Source organism: Schistocerca gregaria, chromosome 1, assembly GCF_023897955.1.
Source record: "Schistocerca gregaria isolate iqSchGreg1 chromosome 1, iqSchGreg1.2, whole genome shotgun sequence".
NCBI classification, from domain to species: Eukaryota; Metazoa; Arthropoda; class Insecta; order Orthoptera; family Acrididae; genus Schistocerca; species Schistocerca gregaria.
Window position 1 is genome coordinate 781,904,453 of NC_064920.1, and position 13,841 is coordinate 781,918,293.

Consider the following 13,841-nt stretch of genomic DNA (forward strand, 5'->3'; position numbering starts at 1 on the left):
TAGTATTCTCGGCACACTCTTGAAACTGTGGTTCTCGGAATATTGAATTTGCTAACGATTTGCGAAATGGAATGTCCTATGCATCAAGCTATAACTGCCATTCCACGTTCAAAGTCTGCGCGCCATAATCACGTAGGGAACATTTTCACATGAATCACCTGAGTCCAAATGGCAGCTCCAGCTGTGCACTGCTCTTTTATACTTTGTGTACGCTATACTAGCGCTTCTGTATGTGTTCACATCGCTGTGCCACTACTTTTGTCACCTCACTGTATTAAGGGCATACTTCCTGAGTATGCTACACTTGCCAAGACGCCGTCACAAAATTTCATGTTTAGTCATACGATCTGAGATTGTTTGGGTGACGTGTTTCGCAAGAACTTTCAGGTCTCGGAGTGTCGCTTCTTTGTGTTTGGGATGTGAGCGCCAGGGGGGGGGGGAGGGAGCAGTGGTGGAGGGAGATTGACGATGCTCGGCTCTCGGAACGGCGTCAAGCCGAGCTTCGCACGTCGTCGCCGCCCTGGCGCCGTGCCACGAAGTGCGAGAATAGAGCCGAAGGCCGGCGCAGTAGAGATAGAGGCGGAGGCAGCGGCTGCAGTGTTGGCCGCGATGCGGGGCGCGGTCGGAGCGGGCCGAGCCCGCGGCGGCTCGGTGCGCAGCCACGGCTCCTCGTCGGATGCCACCGACGTGGACCCCCGCGAGCGCCTCAAGGCCTGCTGCCGTCGCCTCGTCGCCTTCATGTGCACCCAGGTGGGGGTGGGCGCGCTCGTCGTGGGCTACGCGATCGTGGGCGCCGTCGGCTTCATGTGGCTGGAGCGCGGCCACGACAGTCCGCTGCTGGAGCAGGAGCGCACTGTCATCGGCATGCGGGCCGCCTGTGCCGACGAGCTGTGGGACCTAGTGGACCGGCACAACACGCTGGACGGCGCCGCCGCGTGGGCGCGCGACGCGGACGCGGTGCTGCGCCGCTTCCAGGACGTGGTGGCGCGCGCCGCGCGTGCCGGCTACACGGGCGCCAGCCTCGACAACACGTGGTCCTTCCCCGCCGCGCTCATGTTCTGCCTGTCCGTGTTCACTATGATCGGCTACGGCAACCTGGTGCCCCGCACCTCGTGGGGCAAGGCCGTCACCGTGCTGTACGCCGTGTTCGGCATCCCGCTGTACGTGCTGTACTTCATGAACATGGGGAAGGTGCTTGCGACGACGTTTCGCTGGCTATACGCGCGCGTGCACGAGTGCAGCCGCGACAGGTCTCCGCGCCTGCGCCGGGGAGGATCCGTGGGCCCCGCGCCCCCGCCGCGCCGCGTCATAGTCCCGTCCACCGCTTGCCTCTGGGTCATCGCCGCCTACATCCTCGCCGGCACCATCATGTTTGCCGAGTGGGAAGGCTGGAACTACCTCAACAGCACCTACTTCTGCGTCACTAGCTTGTGTAAAATTGGCATAGGTGATTTTGTGCCCGGTGCCAACATCAGTGACTCGCACGGCGGCAGCCAGACCAAACTTGTTATCAACTTCGTATACCTCTTGCTGGGAATGGGACTGGTGGCGATGTGCTATAATCTCATGCGGGAGGAAGTGCGTGTGAAAGTGCGAGAGGTGAAACGGGAACTCGGGCAGTGTCTCGAAGATACCCGGACGCGTATGGCGTACTGCACTGAGCCTTCGGAAAATTGACAGCTTAGCCGTGGTTATGTGCTTCGTACACTGACTTGCGACGAGAGGTGGCGCTTTAAGATTTGCCACTCACTGTGAAAAATACTCTTAGAAGTTTACGAAACTCAGCACTCACCTTATGTGAGAGTAAGTTATTTAACAAAAGCATTTTTGCTATTACTATATGCAATGGGTACTTACAAAAATGGACGTTTTCAAATTTTCTGGCATCGGCACCTAGCTTTGTGTCACACTGGGCTCGTGGATGCCTTCTAGAAGAGGGGAGAAAAAAATCGTCTGGTGCGTTTCGTTACTGCCTTCACTCTGCCGCTTTATCTTTTGAAAACTTCTGACCCAGCAAAAACCTGAAGTTTGAAAGTAAACGGTAATACAAAATAAAAATTTTAGTTCAAAATCATATCCAGAACAGAAAATAATTTAGTGTGCATGTCATTGAAGCCGCGGAACACTCTTAAAAACATCAATTGGCTCAAAGTCTTCGCTGCGTGGCGGATGTAACAACAGTTGCGAACAACGCGTCATTTAATGTTCTTGTATACAAGAGAAAGCGTCTCTCTCTCTCTCTCTCTCTCTCTCTCTCTCTCTCTTTCTCTTATTTTTTTATGGAGCAGCAGTACTCCTTGTAATAGGCCTCCATGGCAGCTTCGATTGTATGGCAGGCTTCAGCTGCCTCACTCCCACATCACTCTATTGAGAAGTGGTTGCAGATTGGCACTTCTCCCGGAGGTTTTCCAGATAGGAATCTTAACATTCCCAAAGATTGTCAGCACGACTTCCAGTGAATGCCTGTCTTTGAACGTTTTCTTGTTCTGAGATGACTGTCTGCTTCACCTCGCAGGTCGCGCTTTGATCAAGAAGAGCATCGTCTCCACACCCATGATGTCCTCTGACATGTCTAGTACACGTGCTGCGAACGTCAGTCAGTTACCTTCAAGCTCATTCGTTACCCCTACAGACAAAATCGGAGTGGGTGATAACTGTATACGGATCCGTGACTCGTGTTTAATTCCAGTTATTGTGTCAGCAATGCCGTGCGTAATGACACGAATTTACTAGTCAGTCTGTTTACCTATGTCTGTTCAGGATATTCGTCTTGTCACAAATATTGTATCTTTGTTTTTTTAATCTTTCCGCCCATTCAAAAACTATATCTATATTTCAACGATTGTATTTCATACTGTCGCATTATTCAGACTTCGATTTCAAATGTTTTCAATCCTTCTGACCACAATACATGAATAACACTTAGGGTGTGTGGCGGAGCGTATTTCTGGTACATCTCTGTTCCTCCTCCTCCTCCTCCTCCTCCTCCGTGTTCTATTCGCAACTGGCACATGGGAAGATAGTCAGTAAACTTATGTATTAGCTCAATTTTTTCGGATTTTCTCGTTATGCTCATTTCTCGAGAGGTGTGTGGAAGAAGGTAATATGTTGTCTGATTCTTCTTTGCACGTACGCTCTCGAAATTTCGATAGTAAATTTCGTCGCGATGCACAATACCTCTCTTGTACCATTTGCCATTGGAGTTTGTTGAGCACATCTGTAACTCGAGCGCCGACCAAAAGATCTCGTGACGAAACTCACCGCTATTCGTTGGATCTTCTAGTTAGTTTCATATTACATGGATCGTTTTGCATGATAATTTTTAGATGATGTGGGACGAGTGATTTTACATCCACATCACAAATTAATTTGTAAATATGGTTACATGCTGAACATTTCTAAGTCGTTTTCTTTTTTAAATTTTTTCTCTCTTCTATTAATCTAACCAGATGAGGGTCCCAGACAGATAACAAATCCTCAAGAATCGGAAGAATCGCTTTGTGGACGAATCACGTTCCCTTAAGAGTCTTCCTACAAACCTCAGCCTACCATCTCCTTTCCGTGTTGTTTGTTGCATATGGTAATTTCACTTTGTTGCACCGGTTGGTTATTCCTAGGTATGTTACGGCAGTTACTTACAGATTCCATTGTTTTGTCATCAATAGAGTAATGGTAAAGCAGTGAATTTATGCGCATAACATTACATTTATTTACATCCAGGACCAACTGCCAGTCTTTGCATCAATCCTCTACAGGTCTTCTTGCAGTTCGCTAGTCGTATAGCATTGTTGCCTTATAGATAACAAGCATCATCTGCGAACAATCTCACGGACCGTCTGACGTTTTCCACTAGACTGTTGATATATATTGTAAACTGTAGAGGTTCTACCAAACTTCATTGCAGTACACCTAAAATTACCTTTACATCTCCAGATTTTCTGTCACAGTGAGCGCCGTTTCGAGTTCTTTCGGCGAGGAAGGCATGAATCCAGTCTTAAGTCTGGCTCGATCTCGGTAAGCTCGTACTCTTTACACTAAACGACAGTGCGAAACTGTATAAAATCTTTTTGGACGCCAATGTGTACAGCGCTTTGGATGTCATTGCTCACAGTACCATCATTGCATTATGTTGTTAAGTCATTATACGTAACTGAGTGTTCAGCATGCCTTGACTGTCATGTGAAAGACCCAGGTTCGCTTCTCCGTGGCAATGGGTTGCACTCAACTTAATGAGTTGTGTTCACGACCTGGTTGAATGAAAAATGGTGCCTCCAAGTCTCAGAAAGGTTACTGTGGTTTGGATACTCGTTTGCTCGTCACACATCTCTCCAGGCGGTGGTGGTGGTGGTGGTGGTGGTGGTGGTGGTGGTGAGTAGCAGGGTCACATTCTCTCGAGGGCTTGATTGTAGAGCTAGGTTTGCTTTTTTCACTTCATGTTACTGTGCATATTCGGAAGAAATGTGACAAAGGGAGAGTTATTTAGATAACATAAATATTTGTTGTTTGAGTTGTAACGAGTTCTCTGTATCTACTTATTTTACATGCTGAATGTGTTGTACTTTTACTAGACTATATTTCGAATGAACACAGACGAGAGAACATGAAAAGTAAGCTTACAATGAGTGAAGTCAGAACAAACTGAAAAACTGTGTTTATTTCTTCATCAAATTCCTGACAATGTTTGATATGTAGCTTTTCATTTCCTCTTTGCTGATGACAGAATTTAATTTCTTGGTTAAAATCATGATCTATGTATTTATTAAAGTGATAGTATAAGCTGTTAAATATTTATATTTTGTTTAATGTTACATAGTAATTGAAAAATGAAATCTGAGTAACCATTATAGTGGCTAGACAAAACTCTCTTGTTTTTACTCTGATTACCATTTGAAATTGGTAGCTTACTTAAAGTAAGTTTTCCTCTTATTAGTAAATGTAAAGGAAAATAAAGTTCTGCCTGAAATACAATTGACACATTACTGATACACAGATCAGTCTCTGTAGATCATTTTCTAATGCTTTTATTGGTATTTTTTAAAGATGATCTAGAAAACTGAAAGCTGTGTTTTGTGGCATGTGAGTTCAAAATATTAAAAACAAATCGATAATTTTTTTCTTCAATTTTGTTCGCTGTTTCCTTTCCTTTTATTCGTATTTCGAATTTTTTCCTCACAAACTGGTTTGAAATAGCCAAATACAAGGTGTACATAATACAAGATAAATCTTTAACGTGGTTGATTAAATTTCATCAATTTTGTCATCCATTGTTTACCTTCAAATGCAAACGCCATTCTTGTCTGGATTCGTCTATGCCAAATTGCAGAGAAGTGGGTACGAACATTCCGGTTTTGCAAGGGGGTACTCAGAAAAGTGAGAACAAAAAGGTAATGTAACTGGCAGGAAGCAGTAATGACTGACAGTACTGTCAGAACAAAATAAGTACATTTTACTTCAAGACATTAAACTAACTGCTGTAACTTTAAACTTCAGCTTTTGAGATTACGAATGACTTGCTTGAGAGAGGTAAAATGTAACCAGACAATGAATGAGATGGAAGAGAAAAAGAGAATGCAAATTGTGAAACAATCAATTACAGTGATACTTACAATGCATATGTAACCACGTATATAAACAGTACTGCCAGAAGTAAAATGCATGTTAACAAATGATGTTGCTGTTGTCTTTAGTTTGAAGAGTGGTTTGATCCGCTCTCCATACTAGTCTACCCGCAAGTCCTTCGTCTCAGATCTGTTAACAACTATTACAATCTTCATCCACTGGAACGTGTCTGTTATGTAGTCAAACGTTGCTCTCTTTACAGTTCCGGCCAAATTCAGTCCATTACCAAATTAACTACTCCTTGATGTCTCATGACGTTTCCAATAAACCTGTGCCTACTTTTTGTCAAGTTGTTGCATAAAACTTTTTCCACCCTAATTCGATGAGTTGTTACCTGTTATTAGTTACATAATATACCCAGTTAATCTTCAGCATTCTTCCGAAACAACAAATATCAAAAGATTCTGTTCTCTTGTCTGTGCTGTCACCCACCCACCTTTTATATAAGGCTACACTTCAGACAAATACGTCCAGTAGAGACGCTGTAACGCCTAAACTTCTATTCGAATTAACAAAACTCTCATTTTCAGAAGAGCATTTTCTTCCTGTTGCCCGTTTGCGTTTTATATCGTCTCCATGGGTGTCCGCAAAAATTTACGCTATATTTTGGATTTGTTGTCTTCATATATAACTGTTTCAGCCAGTTTATGAAGAGGAAAGGAATTTACTGTTATCCGTTTCCTAATAATTGTCCCCTACTTTGAGCTCCTATTCTGGTCATATTGCATTACGAACATTGATGTGTTACACCTTGCCGGAATAGAGGAAATGTATACTTTTATTTAGTGTATGAATATTACATTTTAGTTGAAATGGGGCGTCATACGCGGTAATATATAAGAGAAACCGTGCTTTTTGTAGTTTTTTTCGGCAATGTCAACTTGAAGGACAAATAGAAATCAGACCATAATTAGGAGAAAAATTTCGTGTGCACAGTTTAAAGATACAGCCTTATTCTATCTAATTATAGGCGGATTGTCGTTAATTTCTGATAACTCGTTTCATTGTTATTACGTCAAACGCAATTTGCGATGAGCTTGCCGTTATAGCTATTGCGACGCAGAAGGCACTGGTGTTAAGCTTGAACTTTTATTGGTTACATCATATGTTTTTACAAAAGAAAACTCCTAGTGTTTGTTAGTTAAGAGTTTGTAAAGCAATTGTGTTAGTAACTGCTATACATGCTAGGCTGTGGTGGACTGTAGTTGTCACAGCGCGCCACCACTGTTGTTACGCGCCATAAGCACCTGTTCATCAGCGAAGAAAGGCAGCTTCGTAATCGCATTCCAGAACAGCATTGCGGCGTTCGGTTTTCGTTGAGAGCAGAGGTGAAATTGCAAATAAATGCTTGATATGCAAGCAGCTCACAGTAAATGAATATTTGTGTATCACATTTCAACAGTAAACGAAAAAGTCGATTAGCACGAATAATTTTTTCTGTAAAGAATGGCAACTGAAATAAAACCTACCTTAATCGCTTTCGCTGCTGGTTGAAGTCACGCTGCCGTTATTGCAGTCGTCTACTTGTATCAGCAACTGTTTTATTGCTATGTCAAGACAGTGGGCTCTTCGTGCATAACTGTTTTCAAGTTTGTGTGCATGACTCACTGAGTTCCTCCAGACATTTTGGGAAGTTCTTTCCAGAGCGCAACGACACAACTGTATATTATCATGTATTTTAAAATTCTCCGTTTCTACTTTGTTCTTGACGAATGCGAAGTAAGTTTAGTGGCGTTCAGTTCACGTCGCGCTACAGGCAACCACAAGAGATTGATTTCCTTGTCCACCGATCGCAATATACATTGCAAAATGCATTCATGCGCCATGAAGTGCTGTCGTGCGCGTTCCAATAGGCCAGTTTTAGTAAGTTCCTCGTATGATATGCCATTAGATGGAAGATCTTCATTATTGCTTTCCATCCATTCTACAATAGAATCCTCCCTCCATTTCGCAGATGAATTTCGTGACACTGGTTTTATCACCATGAGATGTGGAGACTGATCCAAACAATCGCATATCGGTCTGGTAATTTTCCGAGAACACTACTAAACCACTCTTCGTAGTGTCTGGCATTCATTTCATAATGATAATCTTCACCTCCTCCTTGCACAGTAAAAACACACGCCAGCGTTTTGTACAAGTTCATCTACGTTCCCAATGTGACACATTATAATCCTTTTTCCAGAATCTGACGGTTTTTGAATTCCTCCTTTCTAGCTACTTCACTCTTGAATACTTCCTCTGTGATAATGGTGTAAATTTTCTGATGCATAAGGCATTTCTGGAATGATTTGCACCACGCCAACTCTCATCATTGTAATAGTAATAAATAGTCCATCTGGTGTTGCGCAAGTATCTTATTTCCCGCAAGAACTCGTATCTCTTTCATGCTGCTTTGTTCTTTTCCATCGGCACAGGTTTTTTGTTGAAATTTTTGTTTCTGTAGTCCAATTTTTGAATGGCACGCCAAAGGTTTGCGTCACTTTTTATCAGGAAAATCTTCCCCTACAGCCTTCAACGTTTCCAACGCGGCTGCCACTGTTGGAAACTGTCCACATAGAAGTTGTGGAGTGTCTTCTTATGACCGCTTGCATAAACCCGTCCAATACAAACTTTTGTCGCCTGATAGAATTCTTCGTTGGTGATGTAAGACATGAAGTTTCTGTATATTCTCTCGACATTCGCTTCACCGTCTGTCGAAGTTCGCTTCACTGTACTTTCACTAATACTGAGACATTCAGAAGTTCTCTTTCTGGCTATGATATGGAACTGCTCACGCCCTGTTCCTTTTCGGCCTGAAAGCAAGCACGCGCACTCATCACCATAGACTTTTCACAACTCCCTAAATGATGCATGGTTTAACACAAACACAGTGCACCTAATTATTTTACGAACACACACTAATGGAAGGAAGGACGATTGTTTCCTATCCGACGGGAAGCCGCTATGTAAACACTGCAACAATGTATAATGAAGTGAAAATACTGTTCAGAGATCTGGCAATGTAGTACACGCGAGCACAGGGCCCATAGAAACGCAGATCCAAATAAAGATGTGATATTAACGCTTTATGTAAATTTACGTGCATAAAAACATAAGAGCTGTGAATGGCAACAACAGAGTTTGCATTTACACTCTTCGTCTCGTTAATGTGTGTCACCATTAGGCAAATGCCAGCAGATTACGTCCCTCCCCCCCCCCCCCCCCCCCCCCAGTATTAGGGCAAAACGAGTCATTAGAAAGCAACCACAATTCGTCTGGAAGTTGGGTATGGTTATATCTTTAAACTGTACAAAGGAAATTTTTCTCGGAATGCGGTCTGACTTATAGGACTAAGACTCCTCAAATTTGACCGATGATCTCAGATGTAAAGTCCTATTGTGCTTAGAGCCATATGAACCATTTGAACTCAAATTTGGCAGTCGCCAAACAATGATATATCGCCAAAAAATCGAAAAAAAACACGCTTTCTCTTAAATATTACCGTGTATGTCGTCCCCTTTTCAACTAAAATACACGAATAAAAGTAGACACTTGCACGATTTCGGCAAGGTATTCTCCGCCATGCACCATGCAGTGGCTTGCGGAGTATGTATGTAGATGTAGGGGGTGCTGAGCTGTACAGAGAAGGGCAGCTCAGATGGTCACAAGTTTGTTTAACTTGCTGGAGAGTGTCACAGATTGTTGTAAGGACTGATATGGCAGACTCTTGAAGACAGGCGTAAACTATTCCGAGATACCTTCTTACAAACTCAAGACTCTTTCTGTGATGACTCTAGGAATATACTAAAAGCATCCTGCACATCGCTTCCACATGGACCGTGACGACAAGATTGATTAATTATAGAAAACACAAAGGCATTTAAGCAGTCATTCTTTCCGCGTTCTGTACACGAATGGAACGGGAAAAAAACCTTAACAACTAGTTCAAACAGACTTAACCTCCGCCGTGCATTTCACAGTGGCTTTCAGAGTATGGATGTAGATATGGTGCCCGAGTAATAAAATTTGAAAGGAAGTACGCAAAATTAATTGGACACAAATGTTTGGTAGTTACCAACTCCATGTTTTAGGTACATTACTGTAGTACCTAAACAGTAAGCACATATCTTTAATATATGTTTTCATCCTAACGATCTTAAGTTAAATCTTTACATGATTAAATTCAGCGTCTCCAATGAGTTAACCAAGTGAATAGAGATACGGCAAGCCACTATATTTGCATTTGGAAAGACTGTGGTTAAAACATCTCTGACTATCCAGATTTAGTTTTCCTGTGATTTACGTAAATTGCGTAAGTCGAGTACCGGTATGTTTCCCTTGAAAGAGCTGGAACGAAAGATTCCCCGTCCTTCCCCAATATGAGCTTGTTCTCTGTGTGATGACCTCACCCTTGATTAAACTTTAATCTTCCTTCCTAAATATCTTCCCAACGAGTTCAGAAATGAAACTTTTAAATGTTCACGAACATATATCATTTATATTCCACTGATGTTTACATTGAAAGTTAAAAATAGAATGCCAGATTGTGGAAAAACTGTTAGATATAAACAAAATTAACCAGCAAAACATGTCACTGCAATTCTTCTCAAAGTGGAGAAAGAGACAGTAAACTTAAAAAAAAATTATTTAATTTTGATTTGATGACTTTTATAACAGTTTTTTTTGTTTATGAAATTTCGCATGTGATAACGTTAATTTCGTTGTTTTCGTGTCTTCTTATTGTTTTATGTTGTTCGGCATAACAAAATTCCAAAAACTGAGTGTAAAAGGTCCATTGGAAAATCTTCCTTAACAACGCCCAGATTGGACTATTGACAACCAAATAAGATGATCACTGTCTCCTCAATTTACATGTTCATCCAAGGCAACTGCACTGCAAAATTCATAACTCTGAGTACAGGTTGCGTTGTGATGCATCGCATACACTTTGAATAAGGTCTCATCTACAGGAGAGGATATCTTTTTGACCCTGAAACTCCTTTCTTAGTTGTTCACCTCTAGAACAGAAAATTGCATTTTTTTTCTCGTGCGTTTTGGGGCCATAGCTGAAATAATAGACGCACACACATACAGTATAGAATGCTGTGTTCTTCAGAGCGTGATGCTATAGTGCAAAATTGATTATAGTTCCAGCAAGGACAGATGGTAAACTACTGTTGGGGTTGTGAGTAGGGGAAGTAGCTGTGGTGATGGATGGCGGGCAGATACACTGCAGCCATGTTTATTTTGGAACTGTAATATGAGAAAACAAGAGTGGAAACAATTTGAGACTGTGTTTTGGCAATGTAGACACTGCTGTCACCAAGGAAAGAATAAAATTTACGGGTATCAGCCTGACAACCAAATGAACTCGGGATGTGTAGTGCTCGAATGTGGCAGTGCTAAATCTGCAGTCTAGAGAATAATCTCTAGATTTCAGAAAGAGGTAAGAGCCCTCGCTCCCCTTGTGTGTTGGCACCAGTGGCTAGGGCTATTGATAAAATATCGAAATACCGGTATTTTTTTCAGTAAATGTCGATATATGTTGGTGATATATTTTCCACGATATGTCGGTATTGATTGTAATAACAATATCGACTGCTGATTATTTGATTTTAAATTTTTTTCGTTATTTTCGGTTAAGTATATGAAATTGTTCTTTTGAAATTGTAGTAGAATATAATCTTACTTTCTCTGTATGAAGGGGTCTTACTACTTTTTGAGCACCCGTCATGTCCTGTCTTTCGCTTTACCGTGTGAAGCATGTTTATGTGGCAGAAAGTAGTAGTCCGGTTACACTGGTAAGGGGGGAGGGGTGATGGCATAACAAGATTTCCGACGTGGAGAAATAGCCTACCAGTTGTGTTAAAAAAAAAAAAAAAAACGCAACTAGTGTACTATTTCTTCACATCAGCATTCTTCAAAAATAGTTGCTGAAAAAAATTACCGTGATCTAAATGAGAAGATTGATTTTACGGTGGGCGGAGACACGTGAGGAGATATGCTGACGTAATCGGCGCTAGGCGCTACCAACAGAAGACACTAGAGCTGCTAAGTCGCTCGCGTTCCAGAAATGAAAAACAGGGAAATCTGCATGAAATGTACCACATAAATCAGATATATCTGATGAAAACAAACAACAGACCCATCGGACACCTTTTATTGTGCCACTTACATGCCATTACCATTGTTAGCAAAAGTGGTTATCGGCAATCCACGAACGTGCATAGCTTTCCTTTCATTCTTGCTTCTTCTGGGTGATATGCAGGCACTAGCTTGTTAATTGTACAGAATATCTAATAATAAATCAATACTTGCATATACAGATCTAAAACCGATAGTATATTTACAGTGGGCAGCCGATATTTTTATAGCCCCGAAGACGAACTTCTTTCGATGATATATCGGTACATATTTCGATATATTATGGGACGGGAATTATATTTTTTTAAATATCGGTGTACCAGATTCCCGATATGTTTAAAAATATCAACAGTCCTAGTGTGGGCAATAGTAATGTCTCCGGGTGGTGCGCATTCTTCCAAGAGGACTGTGTGAATCTTTGTGATTTGCCACGCTCCGGGCAGCCGGTAACAGCTGCAACTCCGCAGGATGTAGGAACCATTGAGGCAGCAATTTTGAGCTACCGGCGTGTGCAGCTGCGAACCTTATCGCAGCACTTCAGCGTTTCCTATGGTGCGGGGAAAGATATTGTTCATGGCACGTTGAAATTTCGTAAAGTCAGTGCTCGCTGGGTGCGTAAGAACCTGATACAACCAAAAGGGCCAGCGAGGTGTCAGGCATGGATCACGTTACGCTGCAGAAGGGCATGACTTTCTGAAAGGAATCGTTACTGCTGATGAGTCGTGGGCATATCACTATACGCCCAAGACCAAGCATGCCTATGTGGAGTAGAAACCTGTTGGTTCTCCAGCACGAAAAAAAAAAAAAAAAAAATTGACTCAGTCCGCTAGGAAAGTGCTTGTGACAGTGTTCTGGGATGTGAATGGTGTTTTACTGGTGGTCTTAGTGAACACGGATCCACTGTAACTGCTGCTGTCCACATTAAAATTTTGGTTAAGTTGCATCTCGTGCCCTTCGTGGCAAACGCCACAACATTGATATCGACGGTGTCAAACTTCGTAATGACAATCGCACGCCCCAATTGTGCTCCTCCTGTTCGTGAGAAAATAGCCAAATTAGGATGAGGACGTCAATCTTTTTGTTCCCATGAAGAAATTCTTGGCCGGCCAACGCTTTGCGACAGATGCGGAAGTGAAATCAGCAGTCCGCAGATGGTTATACTCCAACCAAATGGCCTTTACAACAGGTACCATGATGGGAGAAGTGTGTTGAGGACGTTGGTAACCGTCTAGAAAAGAGGTAAAAGATGTAAGTTCATTTGTGATTATTTGTTTTGTTACCCATCAAACTTTTTGTTAATAAAATTATTGTGCGTTACTTTACAATCATCCCTCGTAGCTCCCGGTTTTCCATTATCACAATCGATTTTCGCTGCTCTGTATCACACTTTGCAACTGACGAGCGGGGAGAGCGTTGCTGTGGGGAAAGCTGGGATGCGCGTGGAAACTAACTCCGCCTCCAGGTACTATACATACGCATGCAGGCAATAGAAAATTGTTTTTTGAGCTGCCATTAGCTCTTGGTAACCGGCTTCTTTTTCCGAACTTGAGGAAAAGGTAACCCCGGAATGGAATTTAAAAAAATCGCAATCAAAATAGCCTAACAAAACACGGACGGTGAAAGAACAGATCAGTAACAAAGCAGACGACAATGCAGTCGAAACCGGCTATTGATACGCGCCCAGTTGGCCACGATCTACAAATCACTACGGCATGAAGTGACCCGATTGCCACCGATCTCAGTCGCATACGAAGGTATAGTTCCCACATACAAAATGCCAACAGTTTTCGAAGCGTGCTTGGGTTGACAGGTCACGTTCTCAAAATATTCTGTTAATATGGAGGAATGACTTACTATGCAGTGAAAGAGAAGCACAAAAATTAGAATGAGCATAAATCTGTCTACTTTTAATTAAACTGAAGAGAAGTAGAGATTGTTCCGACTAAATCACAAACGGGAACATGTCGTGTTCCAGACGCTATATTTAATCGGGGCTAGCAAATTCACTGCAGACCTGAACATGCAAGCTGGACAAAAAAATTGTTTCCGAACATACGTTTTCGTTTTTTTAGGAAGCTATGTCACGTGTAAATGCA

The 13,841-nt window shown here is 42.3% G+C and overlaps 2 protein-coding genes across 10 annotated transcripts in view; both read left to right on the forward strand.

Annotated features, from left to right (window-relative positions):
• Nucleotides 1-13,841, forward strand: part of LOC126268863 (mitochondrial protein C2orf69 homolog) — a 242,620-nt gene that overhangs the window by 70,220 nt on the left and 158,559 nt on the right. The window lies entirely within an intron of this gene.
• Nucleotides 589-5,120, forward strand: LOC126268970 (potassium channel subfamily K member 10). The gene has a single exon (XM_049973955.1). The coding sequence runs from the start codon at nt 610-612 to the stop codon at nt 1,675-1,677; it is 1,068 nt and encodes a 355-aa protein (XP_049829912.1). The 5' UTR covers nt 589-609; the 3' UTR covers nt 1,678-5,120.